A 19,776-nucleotide genomic window follows, 5' to 3' on the forward strand; every position below is an offset into this window, starting at 1 on the left:
GAATTAATGTGAAGTATGAATCATTGAAATTATGAAGAACTAAGTTTGAAAGAATGGGAATCGAACTGTGTTGGCTTGGTGCGACATGTACATGGGGAAAAATGATAATTGTAAAGCAGCAACCCATTGTTGTGAGATATAGAAATATAATACTTACTTCAGTCAATTAAATATGGGGTAATTGGACTGAGCTTTGTGAATGCATTATTTGGTAAGTACACTGTAAATTGATTTTGGAACTGGGGTTGGTCTAAACAGGCAGAGTACAGGTTTATGTGAATCTGAAGATGAAGCTGATTGGCTACTGTGTTATTTGGCCTATCAGAAAAAAAGAGATATTTCACAAGCTTTGGGCACTGGGAGCAGAATTTCATGCATATCAGCAGGAATCTGTGGTTGTTCCTATGGTGTGGTCTAGTATCACGGAGCTCTACACATTTTCATTAAAACTGTGTAACAGATAATTTATGAATGACATCTAGAGAAATTTCCAGTTCTTTTGTGAGAATCGAGATGTTATTTCGTTGGGTATAAATTCCACATGGCATATTATGCAGTCACAGTTGTAAAAATTTAGTGAACTAGAAGTGATGATCTGCACAGTATTTTAGTGAGCATTCTAAACTGTTAAGCAATGACTTTTTGCAAACTACTTACTAATTGATGAAAAGTTTAGATTTTCCAGTACAAACCTGAGTTCAAATCCTAAACATCACATATTTCAATATATTCAATGTGCATACAACTCGAAAAAAAGTGAAAAGTGCATGCAATTCTCAATATAACATGAATATTGTAACTGTTGTAAGTTTCTGTGTCATATTTTGGAATGGAAACCTCTGGAAGCAACTCAACTCATGCAAAAATATGAAACACACATGACAAGTTGTTCTGTCTCTAAACATTCTAAATCATCACAATTACAGAGAAAAGCTCTCTCTACATTGTTACAAAAATATTATGCAGTTTTTCTCTGTTATGAAATTGTTACTTAGTGAAATTTTTTGATAACTGAAGACCAATTTCATGCTTTGTTCACATTTGTCACTAAAAGTTAACAGATGAGACATTGGATACTATGAAATCATACCTAATCTATGCAAACCAGAAAATATATTCTCAGTTCAGTTACATTTTTGTGACACTGTAAATGTCCCATGAACTCAAACAAAACATCATGCTTGACGAAACCACACTACCTTTCAGATGAAAAATGCTAAAACAATATAATTGTTTGAAAATTTTAATGGGTGGTTACTTATGTCAACAATATACAAAAGACAACATGGTAATGATCTTTAAATATTTCTGGTATTCACATCAGATAATTTCTCAAACACTTGCACTGATTTTAAAAATGGCAATGGCATCTGTTACGAAGAGCATTAATATGGAGTCATGGTAAATGATGACCAAGTACAGCAAGGCCATGTTGACCATCTATCCTATCCTCATATACCACCTGTCGTATCCTCACAAAGCATGTTATGGACTCTGTACTGGGTTAGCCTAAAGATTTGTCTGGTTTGAAAGAACTATTTATTGGAAAGTATATGACATACTAAGACATGTGATAAATTAAAAGATAGATGCACCCACCAAATTTAAAAAGCCTGCCTCTTGGGTCACATGCACACTAGATTGTAAGCCTGTGACGGCACTCTACAAGACGGTGGCCACGCAGCAGAAGAATTTCTGTGTGTCAGAATATGTGATGTGGTCATTGGTTACGAGTGTTCAGCATGCATTCATACACAAATACGAGAGAGCTGCATTGTGTCACCAGAGCATTTTGTGTTGGTTTTGCTAGTTTCATGACACTGGTTGTCTGTGTAAAGGGAAAAGCATGAGGTAACTGCATGCCTCAGAGAAAATCATTGAGTACTGAGACAGAACTTTTTGCCCAAATGACGAAAGTGAACCTTTTGTGGTAGTTGTGAATAGCACATTCCACAGGAAAGAGTGTGGAGTGTTTTGCAGCAGCATATACATTTGAAACCCTACCATTTGCCACTGTTACAACATCTGATGCCAAATGTTTATGCCCTCTGATTGGAATTTTGCCCGAATGCTGCAAGCTATGGAAGATCATGACGATGTTCACGATGACGATGACAACTTTGCGCAGACATTGATATTCAATGATGAGATGACTTTCCATGTGTTGGGAAACACGAATTGCCACAATGTGAGACTGTGAATTACTGAATTGCAACATTTCCCTGTGGTATTTGAAAGGGATTCACCAAATGTAAATGTCTTTTATGCCATATCCAAGATAAAGGTGTAAGGCCCCTTTTTCTTCATCAAGTGGGCAGTGACAAGTTCAGTGGCCCTGGATATGTTGCAGTGTGGTTGTTGCCACAGCTCACTGGAGCTGACTTCACAACTTCCCTGTCTGAACAAGGTGAAGGTCCTCCTCTGGAGCACAATTCTCTGCACTTTACACAACAGTGAACTGCCACATCACTGGATACGGTGTATTGGTCCAGTGGAAGTTCCTGTGTTGCCATGGTCCCCTCAGGTAACCAGACCTCATGCCATGAGATTTCTTCCTGTAAAGTGTATGTACCCCCAATCCCAACAATGCTACAACAACTGCAGCAATGCATTACTGTTGCTGTGGTGGACATTGATGGTAACATCTCTGTGAACATACCGACAGAAATGGGATTTCAGTTTGGATGTATGCCGGGTGACCAAGGGTGCACACACACAACATTTGTTAAATGTTCAGAAACATGGTGAGTGTATACACATGTAAACAGTGCTTTTAAATCTGATGAATCATTTCACCAACCCCTGTACCTTGACAATTCAGATAACGTTGTGAAATGATCCATGAATGATTGAAGACTAATTAATTAATTAATTTCAGATAGTTTCAAGTGCTAATGTTTTAGCTCCATGTCTAAAATAATAATATAAAACACCAAACATCACACAAGCTCCCTCAATAAACTAACAATAAACCCAAATATATGCTAATTAACTTAAAGCAGGATACTTTACGAAATTTAAAAGAAGACAACAGAACCAGGAGTTGCAGGACAAAACAAGGAAGACTTTCACGTTATGCCGAAGGCATTAATAGAACAAAGATAAAAATTGAAACTCACTTTCACAAAAATATCACCAATGATTTTCCTTTTCTCTTCAGGGTTTGAGGTCATGCAAAGCATTTTTGTAATTCGAGTTCTTGAGGTAGGATCCTTCTTATCCATTGGAATTGTCGTTGTCCCATGTAGAAACTGATGGCTAGCATTGATGACTGGAAAGCAATTAGAGCATATCCGTTATATTTAGAATTTAAGAAGTGTTTGTAAATTTAGACTCATTGCAAAAATTGACTTGCTTAGGTGACAGTGACAGTTTACTTGTCTTCATTCAGAAAAATTAAACATTTGTAGAAACAATTAATTTATGTCAGTACTTTCAACTTTCTCGTACTTTTTTAAATGTCATTCACTTTTCATCAAGTACATTATTTCCACAATCTTCCAAATTTCACATTCACCCCACTGTTACGATGTTGCAACAAAATTCAGTTTGTAGAACCATCACAATGTAATCACTCTGAATCTTCCACTGCCCACTGTCCACTGTACATTTGTCAAGCAGATGCACAATAGTACATTTATTGCAATTATTATGTCACTGTAGTTTTATCTTTGAGTATATAAATTGAAGTACACTGCTCAGTTCTTAGATTTTGATACTATTTTTATCGACAGGTAGCATGATTGATAAGGAAAATTTGTGTTTATAATTTATAAATATTTTTTGGCAGATTGCCAGAACTATGAAGAGATAGTCAACTGAAAACGATGTCATTGCAATCTAGTGGTGAACAGCAGAAATCACTAGACCCACAGCTCTGCATGGCACACAACTCCTTCTTTCATGTACCAACAACTGGCAGAATGTGTTCCATGCAGTGCACTTAGTGTAAGTACACCGTAACGTATTCAGATATTATTTGCAACGACACTTTCAAATCATACAGAAGACTGATAAATGAATCTCTAATGGTGAGAAAGATATTTATGCCTTATAAAAAATCATAAAGACATGGGCATGATAATCTTGATTTCTTGAAGGTCATTTCAAAATACTGAGGCTGAGGAATGCATTTCAAAATATGACAATTTCAGACTACCAATTTCTGCTCCCCCATAGATTAATAATCACACTTCACACTCTTAACCATCCTGTTCCATTCACTTTTACTATACAAATGTACTGTTCGGGTCAATATCACACATATTAGTAGTAAGCCATCAACACTTTTGTTGTATTACATTATATTATTAATAATATTGGCAGTGGTGGTGGAGGTGACAATGATGATGATGATGATGATGATGATGATGATGATGATGATGATGATGATGATAATAATAATAATAATAATAATAATAACAACAATACATAGAGCGTCACCAAAGAAAATGTATTATTTTAATATACACACAGTGCAAATTCAAAACAACAGACAGTTCCATCAAAAAGTCATTCCCAACATCCACCCATATGACACTCTTTGCTTCTTACTCACTGCAGTTTGGACCAGAAGTTGATAATGTGTGTTTTTCATATATGTTTATTATGCTTTCCACACAACACATTTGTTTTGTGTGTGTATTACACTTTCCGCACAACATACTTGTTTTATTGTCTTTGCTTGAAGGACAGAACTTACAGCATGCTTGTTTAATAGGGTTTCTGTTGTTAATGATATGAGCACACCTGCCACTCATTCAGGGTGTAGGATGCTCCTGACCATTCTTATAGAATCTGCTGCTCTTGGAAAATGCTTCCTTGATGCTATGTGTTCTATTACCAGTGCCTTTTCAAGTTCCTCCAAAAATATTCTCCTTCTAGTCCATTTTCTTGCATTCCAATTAGGGAAAATCAAATTCCACAACACTTATTCCTTATAAGCAGCAACATCAAGAACACTGCAGAAAAATATCACGGACAATCTACTGGTTTTTTGTTTGCATGAACCATGGACCTTGCCGTTGGCGGGGAGGCTTCCATGCCTAAGTGATGCAGAGAGCCGTACCGTAGGTGCAACTGCAATGGAGGGGTATCTGTTGAGAGGCCAGACAAACGCATGGTTCCTGATCTGGCCATGTAACATCAACCAAAGCAGCCTTGCTGTGCTGCTACTGCAAATAGCTAAAAGCAGGTGTGACGTATAATTTCATATATATAAATTTTCAGTGCCTGCAGTGTCGCGTCTTTCAGTCTCTCACAAATTTTCATTTTTAAAGGGGATCACTTAAGACTATTTCCCTGGGTTCGGCCCCCAAATTTCTCCCTCATATCACAAAACTGTCGTCTGATGTAGTGCAAACTGAAAAAATTAATTCCTTTTAAAACACAGTTTCGTATATAATTTATATTCAAAACCTTACACCTGTGTCACAGAAAAAATTCTACATCGAGAATACTTTACACAAGTTTAAGGGAAGAAATGCTTCCGATAATTATTACAGTATTTAAAGAACATCAAAATATGAAGAGGCTGAAATGAACAAACAGTGCATGAGACTATGTTAATCAAATCAACTGTAAAAAGCTAAGGATCACATTATTAGCAAAATGAGAAATATGCAAAAGTGAAATGCCAAAATGAGCACTTCTCAATTGGGAGTAAACCAAAACAATCAGAATGGCTGAAAGAGAGCACAATAACATGAGCCATAAACAAATAAGAGCTAAGCAATTAAGCAAATAAGAGACTAGGCAAAAATGAGATGCTAACAAAATGAGAGCTGGCCGAACTCCGTCAGTGCTTATATACGGTTGCGCTCGTGGCGGCACCTTGCGGCCCGTACGCAACACGTGCACGCACGGCGTCTAGCAGCCCGTACGTAGGTTGTGCGATTGCTGTCGCAGGTCGACCCTTAATCTATGATGTTACACAGGGCAAACTACAGTTGTAATTTATCCTGAGGGCATGCAGCTCTACTGTATGGTCAAATGATGATGGTGTACTCTTGGGTAAAATATTCTAGAGATAAAATAGTCCCTCATTCAGATCTCCGCATGGGGACTATTCAGGAGGACATCATTATCAGGAGAAACAAAACTGGTGTTCCACAGATCAGAGCGTGAAATGTCAGATCCCATAATCGCGTAGGTAGGGGCCGAACGACACAATAACCCTGAAAGAGGGGATCGGAGGGGTGAAATGGACTGTGGTTGTTGTCGTCGGGTTGTGGACCACTGCGGCTGCAGCAGGGACGGAGCCTCTCCATCGTTTCTAGGCCCCCAGTTAACATAAAATACAATACAATACAATACAGTAAATACAATACAAACCAGTAAATACAACACAATCTGCATGAATAACAAGAGTTCAGATGGAAAACCAGTTCTAAGCAAAGAAGAGAAAATATAAACGTGGGAAAAGTATATAGAGGATTTATACAAGGGAGATGTAGTTGAAGGCAATATTATGGAAATGGAAGAGGACTTAGATGAAGATGAAATGGGAGACATGGTACTGCACAAAGAATTTTACACAGCACTGAAAGACTTAAATCGAAATAAGACACTGGGAGTAGGTGACATTCAATTGGAACTACTGATGGCCTTGGGAGAGCCAACCATAACTAAACTATTCCAGCTGGCGTGCAAGATGTATGAGACAGGCAAAATACCCTCAGACTTCAAGAAGAATATAATAATTCCAGTTGCAAAGAAAGCAGGTGCTGACAGGTGTGAAAATTACCGAACTATCAATTTAATAAGTCGTGGTTGCAAAATACCAACACAAATCCTTTACGGAAGAGTGGAAAAACTGTTAAAGCCGACCTCGGGGAAGATTAGTTTGGATTTCAGAGAAATGTAGGAACATGTGAGGCAATACTGGCCCTACGACTTCTCACAGAAGATAGGTTAAGGAAGGACAAACCTATGTTTCTAGCATTTGTAGACTTTCAGAAATGCTTTTGACAATGTTGACTGGAATACTCTCTTTCAAATTCAAAAGGAGGCAGGGGACAAATATAGAGAGTGAAAGGCAATTTACAATTCGTACAGAAACCAGATGGCAGTTATAACGAGTCAAGAGGCATGAAACAGAAGCAGTGATTGGGAAGGGAATGTGGCAGGGTTGTAGCCTATCCCCGATGTTATTCAATCTGTATATTGAGCAAGCAGTAAAGGAAACAAAAGAAAAAATCAGAGTAGGAATTAAAGTAAAGGGAGATGAAATGAAAATTGAGGTTTGCCGATTAAATTGTAATTCTGTCACAGACAGCAAAGGACTTGGAAGAGCAGGTGAACAGAATGGACAGTGCCTCAAAAGGAGGATATAAGAGGAACAGCAACAAAAGCAAAATGAGGATAATGGAATGTAGTCAAATTACATCAGGTGATGCCGAGGGAATAAGATTAGAAAATGAGACACTTAAAGTAGTAAATGATGGTTCAAATGGCTCTGAGCACTGTGGGACTTAACATCTGTGGTCATCAGTCCCCTAGAACTTAGAACTACTTAAACCTAACTAACCTAAGGACATCACACACATCCATGCCCGAGGCAGGATTCGAACCTGCAACCGTAGCAGTCGCGCGGTTCCGGACTGCGCGCCTAGAACCGCTAGACCACTGCGGCTAGCAGTAGTAAATGAGTTTTGTTATTTGGGAAGCAAAATAACTAATGATGGTCGAAGCAGGGAGGATATAAAACGTAGACTAGCAACGGCAAGAAAAGCATTTATGAAGAAGAGAAATTTGTTAACACAGAGATTTAAGTGTCAGGAAGTCCTTTCTGAAAGTATTTGTGTGGAGTGTAGCCATGTATGAAAGTGAAACATGGACAATAAACAGTTTAGACAAGAAGAGAAGAGAAGCCTTTGAAATGTGGTGCTACAGAAGAATGCTGCAGATCAGGTGGGTAGACATGCAACTAATGAGATGGTACTGAATGTAATAGAGAAGAAGATAATTTTGTAGCACAATCTGACTAGAAGAAGGGATCAGTTGGTAGGACACATTCTGAGGCATCAAGGGATCACCAGTTTAGTACTGGAGGGAAGCGTAGGGGATAAAAGTCACAGACGGAGACCAAGAGATGAATACAGTAAGCAGGTTCAAAATGATGTAGGTTGCAGTAGTTACTCAGAGAGGAAGAGCTCTGCACAAGATAAATCATCATGAGGAGCTGTATCAAATCAGTCTTTGGACTGAAGACAAGAACAAAAACAACATATATGTACATGTTGTCTAATCAGATGTTCTATAGATCCTTTGACTGAATTATAGCCTAAAATCGTTTTTGGCTTCTTATCAGCCCTGTCACTGATTTCCATATCATTGTTGAGAGTGCTCATAATTACAACATTCTCATTTCCCTTAGGAATATAATTGACCACTGTAGAGTCATTTGTGAAATAAAATCAAAAGTTATGGACCTTCTTGTTGGTCATATTTTGTGCAAGCTCTGGTTTATTTTTCCATATGGTTTCTAATATTGTCAGTTTTCTCTTCAGGAGCAGCTGTCCCAAATTTTATGATTGTAAAGTTGCCACATGTTACCTTCCGATCTTTCAAATCAGAGAGGAGCTCATCAACTATTCTCATTCCCAGATTTTTTCTGGTAACGCTCTGCTCTGTATAAACTGGGCTTTCAGAACATATGAAGATTTGCTGTCACACAGAGTCCATACTTCGATCCAGTATTTTGTCAGTTTGCTTGGGATGTACTGCTTGAATGGACAGCAGCCTATGAATGCTACTAACTGCTTATCGATGGGCACATTTTCTCCAGTGTAATACAGTTTAGGAAGGACTTCAAACCACTTCTCCCAGATACTACAAACTGCAGCAAGTTTATCAGTATGTCATCATCTTATCGAATCGCAAAACACACAGTATTTTACAGATTGTTTCTAGGGACATGGTTGCTTGAAATATGTTCTGCCCAATTCCCTTATCCCACAATTTTTTTGTGGACTCCCGATGTGATTATTACACACACTCAAGGAATAAGTGTCCTACATACGCATGAAAAACAGAATCATCGATGTTTGTTCATTGTTGACCATAAACTCGTTGGCCCTTAATATTTGAAACCTGTAACTATTTCATTCTTAAGTGCTGTACAAAATACTACTTCAAATGAACATCAATTATTCTGCTGCTTGAATATTTGGTAACTCCCGGGGTAATCTCAATGACGTTCAAAGCAGGTGAGAAGTTGTGCTAAGCTGTTGGTTGCAACTGTCATTCTGAATTCCCATTTTTTGAAACAGAAGATTGCATACTGATATCAAACAAGCCGTGGACTGTTGTCACTGTCACAAGAACACTCACTTTCAGCTGCATTACTGACATGATCCTACGCTTGTTAAGGTATTTACTAATTCTTCCAACTCAGCATCAGTGAACGGTGTAATCACCATAATGTCGCTATTCAGACTGATCACAAATGACAGATAATTCAAATTTCAATTCAAACTGAGCAGAAACAATGGATAACTAACAGCTTACAAGTGCTAATGACAATTCCATTATTGTAGACACAGACCCTCTGTTGAATGCTGAGAATAAGTATTAGTACAAAATATAATATAAAATCAGAAAGTGTTTGATGTTACAGTAATCATATTTATGTCTGGTCACTGTGAAACAAATGATATATATGCAACTATTAGAGTTTATGATGAAATAGCTTAAAATATATTAAAACTTTTCTAAGCACATACTGCTCTTGCATTTTCAGACAAGGTCACGAAATTTTTATACTGATATTTATATAACAAGAAGGAAAACCATTTTGGGTCGTATAGACCCGAACAGAACAGCACAATTAATTCAATACAAATTCTTCAATGGGTAGTGAGTTACTCAACTTTCAGGTATCGTAATAAATATGACCAATAACAAAATAAATACCATCAGGCAGTGATACATATAATTTGAATGAATCAAATTTGTTTAACCAATAGTTTCCCTGCCTTCACACAAGAACAACTGCATACAAAGAAAAAAACCATACAAATCCAAAATACAGGGCTATTACAAATGATTGAAGCGATTTCATAAATTCACTGTAGCTCCACTCATTAACATATGGTCACGACACACTACAGATTCATAGAAAAACTCAAAGTTTTGTTCGGCTGAAGCCGCACTTCAGGTTTCTGCCGCCAGAGCGCTCGAGAGGGCAGTGAGACAAAATGGCGACAGGAGCCGAGAAAGCGTATGTCGTGCTTGAAATGCACTCACATCAGTCAGTCATAACAGTGCAACGACACTTCAGGATGAAGTTCAACAAAGATCCACCAACTGCTAACTCCATTCGGTGATGGTATGCACAGTTTAAAGCTTCTGGATGCCTCTGTTATGGGAAATCAACGGGTCGGCCTGCAGTGAGCGAAGAAACGGTTGAACGCGTGCGGGCAAGTTTCACGTGTAGCCCGCGGAAGTCAACGAATAAAGCAAGCAGGGAGCTAAACGTACCACAGCCGACGGTTTGGAAAATCTTACGGAAAAGGGTAAAGCTGAAGCCTTACCGTTTACAACTGCTACAAGCCCTGACACCCGATGACAAAGTCAAACGCTTTGAATTTTCGGTGCGGTTGCAACAGCTCATGGAAGAGGATGCGTTCAGTTCGAAACTTGTTTTCAGTGATGAAGCAACATTTTTTCTTAATGGTGAAGTGAACAGACACAGTGTGCGAATCTGGGCGGTAGAGAATCCTCACACATTCGTGCAGCAAATTCGGAATTCACCAAAAGTTAACGTGTTTTGTGCAATCTCACGGCTTAAAGTTTACAGCCCCTTTTTCTTCTGCGAAAAAAACGTTACAGGACACGTGTATCTGGACATGCTGGAAAATTGGCTCATGCCACAACTGGAGACCGACAGCGCCGACTTCATCTTTCAACAGGATGGTGCTCCACCGCACTTCCATCATGATGTTCAGCATTTCTTAAACAGGAGATTGGAAAACCGATGGATCGGTCGTGGTGGAGGTCATGATCAGCAATTCATGTCATGGCCTCCACGCTCTCCCGACTTAACCCCATGCGATTTCTTTCTGCGGGGTTATGTGAAAGATTCAGTGTTCAAAACCTCCTCTACCAAGAAACGTGCCAGAACTGCGAGCTCGCATCAACGATGCTTTCGAACTCATTGATGGGGACATGCTGCGCCGAGTGTGGGAGGAACTTGATTATCGGCTTGATGTCTGCCAAATCACTAAAGGAGCACATATCGAACATTTGTGAATGCCTAAAAAAACTTTTTGAGTTTTTGTATGTGTGTGCAAAGCATTGTGAAAATATCTCAAATAATAAAGTTATTGTAGAGCTGTGAAATCGCTTCAATCATTTGTAATAGCCCTGTACATGATATATTATTTTTTATGCTACAAATAAAACGTTTTTCGAAAAACTACTTCAGGAGCTTAACCCATTACATGCCAAAACTTTATTATCTTTTCAACATTTTTTGACTTTAGTGTGACACCTTGACTGATAAATGAAAGAAAAAGGTGTTTTGAAAAAATTCTATATCTTAGTTCAAAAACTATACACTTTCCATTTTTGGTATGGTTGCAAAATCAGCTGTCAAACAAAGTATTAATGACAATGAAGAGAATTATAAAAACTTCATGAACAAAATAAAAACACTGTTTGTAATATTATACTGTCTCTCTTCAGTCTGAAATGAAACAAAGCATGTGTCATGTACACCAATTTTGAACCTATCAAAAATTTTTGTCTTTTTTTTTTATTTGCAGTATGCACATCTCTTCTGTGTTTTACTAGACACAATAATGTGGTTTCCTGGATCTAGTCATACATCTCTGTTCACTAGACATCACATCAGTTTGCTTGCTTGAGATCCTCTGTATTTCAGCATTGATCCTGTTTTCTTTGAAATTTACATCTCTATTCTCCTTTGAACATTCAAAAGTGAGAGCTTCTGATTTGGGTTATCAGTTTGATATGCACACCATGTGTTTACTATGCGGATATCAGTCCTCTGGATGAATAGTGTCCACCACTACTTCTTTTATTTTGTCCTCGTCCTATAAAATGATATCTGCTTGTCCAGTAGATCAACACTTGTTCGCAGTACATACTCTCATGGGAAAGCTTATGATACCTACTCAGAAGCAGTAAGCCTACAAAGGACTTTAGCTCTTCTTTGGTTAGAAGAAAATGTATGTTGTTCTGTTGGCAAACAAAGATTTTGCTTTGTTCTGTAATAATATTCACTAACTCCACAGGAGAAAATTCCTCAACACCTGACACACTGTCATATTTGGTAGACATTCTGCAACAATTTTCGTTGCTCTAATTCGAGTCATTAGTGTTTGCGTATGTTGGTTCACATTTATACAATTAGCTTCTGGAGGTAAATTGGTAACTTCAGCTTCATTCCTTCTGGTTAGAAGTACCTGCTATATCTTGTACAATATAATCATTGTTCAGTGCACTCTCTTCAATGTCTTCTTATGTTATTTCATATACATTGAGGAGAATAATCACCAATTTTAAGTCATAAGCATCATCTTTGCTCACTCTATGGATCACCAGTTCTGCTAGTACTTCTTCAATTGTAAGGCCATGCAGCATGTCTTTATCCAATTGGCATCTTAAAACGTGAGAGGGAATATTTCATTATACTACCTACCCTGGAGAAACACTCATACAATGAAAAGAGGGCAGATCTCAACATGTGTGTACAGATAGGCACACCTACAAAGGAGTGATAATGTAGCCTGCCATTGCCCCACTATTGGCATGTGTAAAATAAACTGATATTACGCTTACTTCAGGAAATCTGAAATATACAGAATCTTGCATGGGTATCAGTTTATGTTCATAGCACACACACTCAGACAACTAAATCACATTCATTGTTGTAAAGAAATTACTGTCAGGCATACAGCTCAGCAAAAAGTGAAAATAGAAAATAGGCAAATTAGTTCCTTTCCTAAATTAAGCTTATTAGAGAAAAATTATTTCTTTTCAATTTGCAGCCACTGCAGCAATCATTTGAGCCTTTAGATACAACAATCAAAGTTAAAAGTTTTATTGCTTATGTAGAAATAAATAAAATATTTGTGTCCCAAAAAATGAACAATGGTAAATAATGGTTTAAGCAACTTTGCTTCGTTTACATGCAGTATGTTCCTTCAGCTGCACAGAAGATTGACTATTTTTCAGCTTTCTGCTTTCCTTGAATAAAACTTAGATGTGGACACAGTTCTTCACATGACATTTAGAAGTAGTCTGCCACAGAGTTTCTACAACAACAAATTGTGGCAATGAGTCAACAACGCATCAGTGTTTACTAACCTTCACAAGAGGAGTGCTATAGCCCAAGCTAAACATGTAGATTATGCATGGATTTTCTTTTTTTTACACTTTGTTTGTGCCGCCTCAGCCAATCTCCAATACGTGCTCAGTCACTCACTCTCACACACACACACACACACACACACACACACACATACATCCATGATCGGCACATAATAATAATGATTATTATTATTATTATTATTATTTCTTTACTTTCTAAGACGTTAAGTCTGGTTAAAAATGGGACGTGACGCGGACCTTGATCAAGCGTCACTTCCTTTTAACTGTACGGTATATGTTATATTGCATTTAGGAACTTTTGGGTAATTGAACATGTATCAATAATTACGGATTTCTGTAATTGTATATATTAGTTTGGATGTAGCTGTATTGTATTGATGTAATGGTGGATATTGTGTGGTATGACTCCTGTAGTTGATAGTATAATTGGTATGATGTCAACTTTATTCTGATGCCACATGTCCTTGACTTCCTCAGCCAGTTGGATATATTTTTCAATTTTTTCTCCTGTTTTCTTTTGTATATTTGTTTTATTGGGTATGGATATTTCGATTAGTTGTGTTAATTTCTTCTTTTTATTGGTGAGTATGATGTCAGGTTTGTTATGTGGTGTTGTTTTATCTGTTGTAATGGTTCTGTTCCAGTATAATTTGCATTCATCATTCTCCAGTACATTTTGTGGTGCACACTTGTATGGGGGAACGTGTCGTTTTATTAGTTTATGTTATATGGCAAGTTTCTGATGTATTATTTTTGCTACATTGTCATGTCTTCTGGGGTATTCTGTATTTGCTAGTATTGTACATCCACTTGTGATGTGATCTACTGTTTCTATTTGTTGTTTGCAAAGTCTGCATTTATCTGTTGTGGTATTGGGATCTTTAATAATATGCTTGCTGTAATATCTGGTGTTTATTGTTTGATCCTGTATTGCAATCATGAATCCTTCCGTCTCACTGTATATATTGCCTTTTCTTAGCCATGTGTTGGATACGTATTGATCGATGTGTGGCTGTGTTAGATGATACGGGTGCTTGCCATGTAGTGTTTTCTTTTTCCAATTTACTTTCTTCGTATCTGTTGATGTTACGTGATCTAAAGGGTTGTAAAGGTGGTTATGAAATAGCAGTGGTGTAGCCGATGTATTTATGTGAGTGATTGCTTTGTGTATTTTGCTAGTTTCTGCTCGTTCTAGAAAGAATTTTCTTAAATTGACTACCTGTCCATAATGTAGGTTTTTTATGTCGATGAATCCCCTTCCTCCTTCCTTTCTGCTTAATGTGAATCTTTCTGTTGCTGAATATATGTGATGTATTCTATATTTGTGGCATTGTGAACGTGTAAGTGTATTGAGTGCTTCTAGGTCTGTGTTACTCCATTTCACTACTCCAAATGAGTAGGTCAATATTGGTATAGCATAAGTATTTATAGCTTTTGTCTTGTTTCTTGCTGTCAATTCTGTTTTCAGTATTTTTGTTAGCCTTTGTCTATATTTTTCTTTTAGTTCTTCTTTAATATTTGTATTATCTATTCCTAATGTTTGTCTGTATCCTAGATATTTATAGGCATCTGTTTTTTCCATCGCATCTATGGAGTCACTGTGGTTATTCAATATGTAATTTTCTTGTTTAGTGTGTTTTCCCTTGACAATGCTATTTTTCTTACATTTGTCTGTTCCAAAAGCCATATTTATATCATTGCTGAATACTTCTGTCATCTTTAGTAATTGGTTGAGTTGTTGATTGGTTGCTGCCAGTAGTTTTAGATCATCCATGTATAGCAAATGTGTGATTTTGTGTGGGTATGTTCCAGTAATATTATATCCACAATTTGTATTATTTAGCATGTTGGATAGTGGGTTCAGAGCAAGACAGAACCAGAAAGGACTTAATGAGTCTCCTTGGTATATTCCACGCTTAATCTGTATTGGCTGTGAAGTGATGTTATCTGAATTTGTTTGAATATTAAGTGTGGTTTTCCAGTTTTTCATTACTATGTTTAGAAACTGTATCAATTTAGGATCTACTTTGTATATTTCCAATATCTGTAGTAACCATGAGTGGGGTACACTATCAAAGGCTTTTTGGTAATCAATGTATGCGTAGTGTAGCGACCTTTGTTTAGTTTTAGCTTGATATGTCACCTCTGTATCTATTATCAGTTGCTCTTTACATCCTCGTGCTCCTTTGCAGCAGCCTTTTTGTTCTTCATTTATAATTTTGTTCTGTGTTGTATGTGTCATTAATTTCTGTGTAATGACTGAAGTTAATATTTTGTAGATTGTTGGTAGGCATGTTATGGGGCGATATTTAGCTGGGTTTGTTGTGTCTGCTTGATCTTTAGGTTTCAGATAGGTTATTCCATGTGCAAGTGTATCAGGGAATGTGTATGGGTCTGCAATGTAACTGTTAAATAATTTAGTTAGATGTGAATGTGTTGAGGTGAACTTCTTTAGCCAGAAATTTGCTATTTTATCATTTCCAGGGGCTTTCCAATTGTGTGTAAAATTAATTGATCGGGTGACTTCATGTTGCAAAATTATCACTTCAGACATTTGTGGTATCATCTTGTTTGTGTCTGTTTCTGCTTGTATCCACCGTGCATGCCTGTTATGTTGTACCAGGTTTGACCATATGTTGCTCCAGAAGTGTTCCATGTCTGTTATGTTTGGTGGATTGTCTATTTTAATGTGTGTGTTATCTATTGTTTGGTAAAATCTCTTTTGGTTTGTGTTGAATGTTTGGTTTTGTTTCCTTCTATTTTCACTTTTTTTGTACCTTCTAAGTCGTTTGGCCAATGCTTGTAATTTCTGCTTCTTTTCATCTAATTGCTCTATTGCTTCTTGTTGTGAGATTTTACCTAACCTTTTTCGTTTTTTGTCTGATATTTCATTTCTTATAAATTGTGTTAGCTGTCCGATGTCTTTTCTCAGTTTTTCTATTCTGATCTGTAGCCTGTGTTGCCATGCTGGTTTTGTGGGTTTCTTCTGTGTGTTGGTTTGTTCTGATCTCTGCCTAGTGTGTATATTTAGTGTAGTGAGTGCTCCTATATAAACCAGTAGTTGTAACTCTTCCATAGTTGTATTTTCATTTATTTTGTTGTGTATGATTGTGTTGATAGTTTTTATTGTTGTTTCGACTTGTAGGTTATTTGGCGGTCTATGCAAGAATGGTCTGATGTCTGTATTTGTGTCTTTGTATTCTATACACGTCAGCTGAAATTTCTCTTCTATATCTAACACGTGTGTCTCTTCGTGTTCTATTTGTGCTTGTTCTGGTGGCTGTCTTAAGATTTCGTTTTCCTCTGATTGTTTAATTGATGCGTGTTGGTCTTTGTTTGTTTGCTCTGGGATGTTTGAGTCCATTACTGTATTTTCTTCTTCTTCTGATTGCACATTATTTTGTTCCAGTATTTGTTGTACTTGTTGTTTGATGTTTTCTAATTCTGACTGGGGTATCCTGTTATTTTTTATTATTACACGGATCTGATCAGCTAGTCGTTGTTCTGTTAAAAATTTTAATTCCGGGTATCTGGTAATAAATGTTGTGTATACTTGTGATCTGTATCCAGTTGTGTTGGTTCCTAGGTTTGTTGCTTGGTAATAACAGAACATGAGGTGTCTATTAACTTCATCTGACCATCTCATCCTCTGTCTTTGTTTTCCTTCTAGGGTTGTTATTGTTATTATTATTGTTATTATTATTATTATTATGCATTTAAGGGACTAAACAATGGGGTCGTCAGTCCCTCCTTATTATGTCATAATGTAAATAGTGAAAACAATGGAGACTAAGCAGCTCAAACAATACAGGCATGTCAAAGGATTTAAAAGGGTGTGACAGTAGTTGTACCACAATAGGTAAAAGAAAAAAAGAGATAAATTAGGCAGCATCTGCCATAAACGGAGGGGGGGGGGGGGCTAAAAGCATGACAAGGTGAGAGGGGAAGAAAGGAACCTGTAGTTGCTTGGTGGGTATCTGCCACATGGGGAGGCTCTCACCCTAACAATCACCCGTAACAATGGAAGTGGAAGAGTATTATAGGTTAGGGTAAAGTCTGCTCTCCCTCAGGAAATCCAGTGCTTTGGTAGTGGCTCTTACACATCATCCGCAAGCACCTGAGGTAGTGAGGTAGGCAAGCTGAGAGTGTGCCAGTAGGGCACACTCAACAAGAGGCCTGCAAAGATGTATGACCCTTTAAGTGCTCTCAACTTTTTTTGGGTCATAGTAGCACGCCACACCAATGTCCAGAGACTCAAAATATTGCACCAGAGTTGTAATCATAAGTCTGGGGCCAGTATCCCAAAGTCAATTTGATCTACTGTAGTTGCATCTTTAGCTAGTCGGTTGGCGAGTTCATTTACTGGAATGCCTATATGGCTCAGTGTCCAGAGCTGTAGAGGTCAGCCAATAGATCCTGGACTTTTGTGACAAAAAGATTTTTGGTATAGCACAGGGCTATACCTTTTAAGTGACTCCTAGAATCACTACAGATCAGAAAGTTCATCATGGCCTGGGATTTGACATACCGCAAAGCCTGAGAGATGGCAACCAACTCTGCAATGTATTAACTGCAGGCACTTGGCAGAGAGTGCTTCTCATGTCCCCTTGAATGTGCAAAAGCGTAACAGACTCTGTCGCTGACTTTCGACCCATCTGTGTAGATGCATATTGAATAAAAGCAATCACAAAGGATTGAAAGAAACAGGTGTCAGAGAAGGATAGGATAAGCCTCCTTTTTGGGGCCACAAGAAAGGTCCATCCTTGTGACACGACATGCATGGTACAGCCCATAGGGGATGTCGAGAGGGAACTCCAGGAACACAGACTAACAGAGCCTGTTGGAGGTCCTTCAGTAGAAAATCGAGTCAGACCCTAGCTGGTCTTCCCAGTTCTGGGCAATGCGCAAACAGTCTGAACTGCTTGTTGTGGAAGTGTTGAGCGACGTAGGTGGGTACGCATTTAACATACTGTGACTGGGTAACTTGCCGGAAGCTGCCGTCATCTAACCCGCAGCAGGGAGACACAGGATTACGCCAGAAGGCTGTCAACAGAGCCGAGGTCCCCATCGGCAACCGCACACCAATGCGACGAACAGAGTCCAGCACGCTCAGTATGGACGGTGCTGCCAACACATAGGCAACACATCTATAGTCAAAGCAGGATAAAATAAGCCCTCAGTAAAATCTCAGAAAAACTATGCGGTTCACGCCCCATGAGGAGTGGCTAAGAAAATGGAGAGCATTTAGCTTCTTCATGTAAGCTACCGTGAGCCAATTGGACATGCAGCAGGCAAGTTAGCTTGTGGTCAAATAAAATACCGAAAAACTGGAAAGTGTCATTGACTTCAAGTAACTGGCCACCAAGATAAATGTCTGAGTGCAGGTGCGAAGTTCGGAGTAGACAAAAAACGCATAACTTGTGATTTTGCAGAGGAAAATTGATAGCCATGGTTCAAGGCCCAGTCACAGACTCTCCAGACAACCTCCTGAAGCTGGCATTCAGCATTGTGCAGTGATGAAGAGGCATAATACAGGCAGAGATCATCCACGTACCATGACAGAGAGACTGTGGGAACCACTGCATTTACGAAACCATTGACGGCAATAACAAACAGCGTTACACTCAGAACCAATACCTGAGGGACTCCAGTTTCCTGTACAAAGTGGTTGTTGAGAGTTGCAACTATCCGCATCCAAAAAAACTGAAGAGATAGGAATTTCTGGATAAAAATAGATAAACTGCCCCGAAAACCCCACTCATGCAGTGTAGAGAGGATGTGATGTCACCAGGTAGTATTGAATGCCTTCCGTAGGTCAAGGAACACAGCAATCAGATGTTGGCGATGCACAAAAGCACTGCGCACTCCAAACGAATCAGGTAACTTGTGGTCGACCGCAAAGCCCGAAAGCTGCATTGGTTTCAAGTCATAAACAACATCTATGAATTATCCTAGTCCTTTCTTATTAATTAATTAAGTCATAGGTAAAAGAGCATATATCCCTAGATAATATTGTGGGAGTTCAGTTCAGTAAATAGGGGGAGAATGCAATAGTGCGGGATTCAAAGATACCATTTTGAGGATGTGACTAAGAGAGCATCTGTAGACATGAAATTTACAGAAGTTGGAGTGAGCAAAATCTAGAGGGGACCCCACTTAGTAGCAGAGCCCAGCGTCAACCACCTCCTGGTATAAGTCAGTTGAATATGATGGCACTACTGAATTCAGCAAACGAAATCACAGAGGACAGTAAAGAGAAAACCATAGGAATTAAAGGAGGGCATTATAACACAAGTAAAGGAGAGTCACAAAAAAACCACACCAGAATTTTAACTATTTGAAGAAATAAAGAGAAGTTAATTGGAAACTTTCAAGAAAATCAACAATTGGTAATCACGGAGCTCAGGCAGAAACAGG

At 38.2% G+C, this 19,776-nt stretch overlaps 1 protein-coding gene across 10 annotated transcripts in view; it reads right to left on the minus strand.

Moving 5' to 3' along the window:
- The window catches only part of LOC124593758 (GMP synthase [glutamine-hydrolyzing]), a 179,963-nt gene that overhangs the window by 78,764 nt on the left and 81,423 nt on the right, over positions 1-19,776 (minus strand). For all 10 annotated transcript variants that reach the window (XM_047132103.1, XM_047132102.1, XM_047132104.1 and 7 more), the window contains one exon: positions 3,120-3,271. In XM_047132103.1, the coding sequence (XP_046988059.1) occupies positions 3,120-3,271 (152 nt within the window). The remainder of the gene's footprint in view (positions 1-3,119; positions 3,272-19,776) is intronic.

Source organism: Schistocerca americana, chromosome 2, assembly GCF_021461395.2.
Source record: "Schistocerca americana isolate TAMUIC-IGC-003095 chromosome 2, iqSchAmer2.1, whole genome shotgun sequence".
Classification (NCBI taxonomy): domain Eukaryota; kingdom Metazoa; phylum Arthropoda; class Insecta; order Orthoptera; family Acrididae; genus Schistocerca; species Schistocerca americana.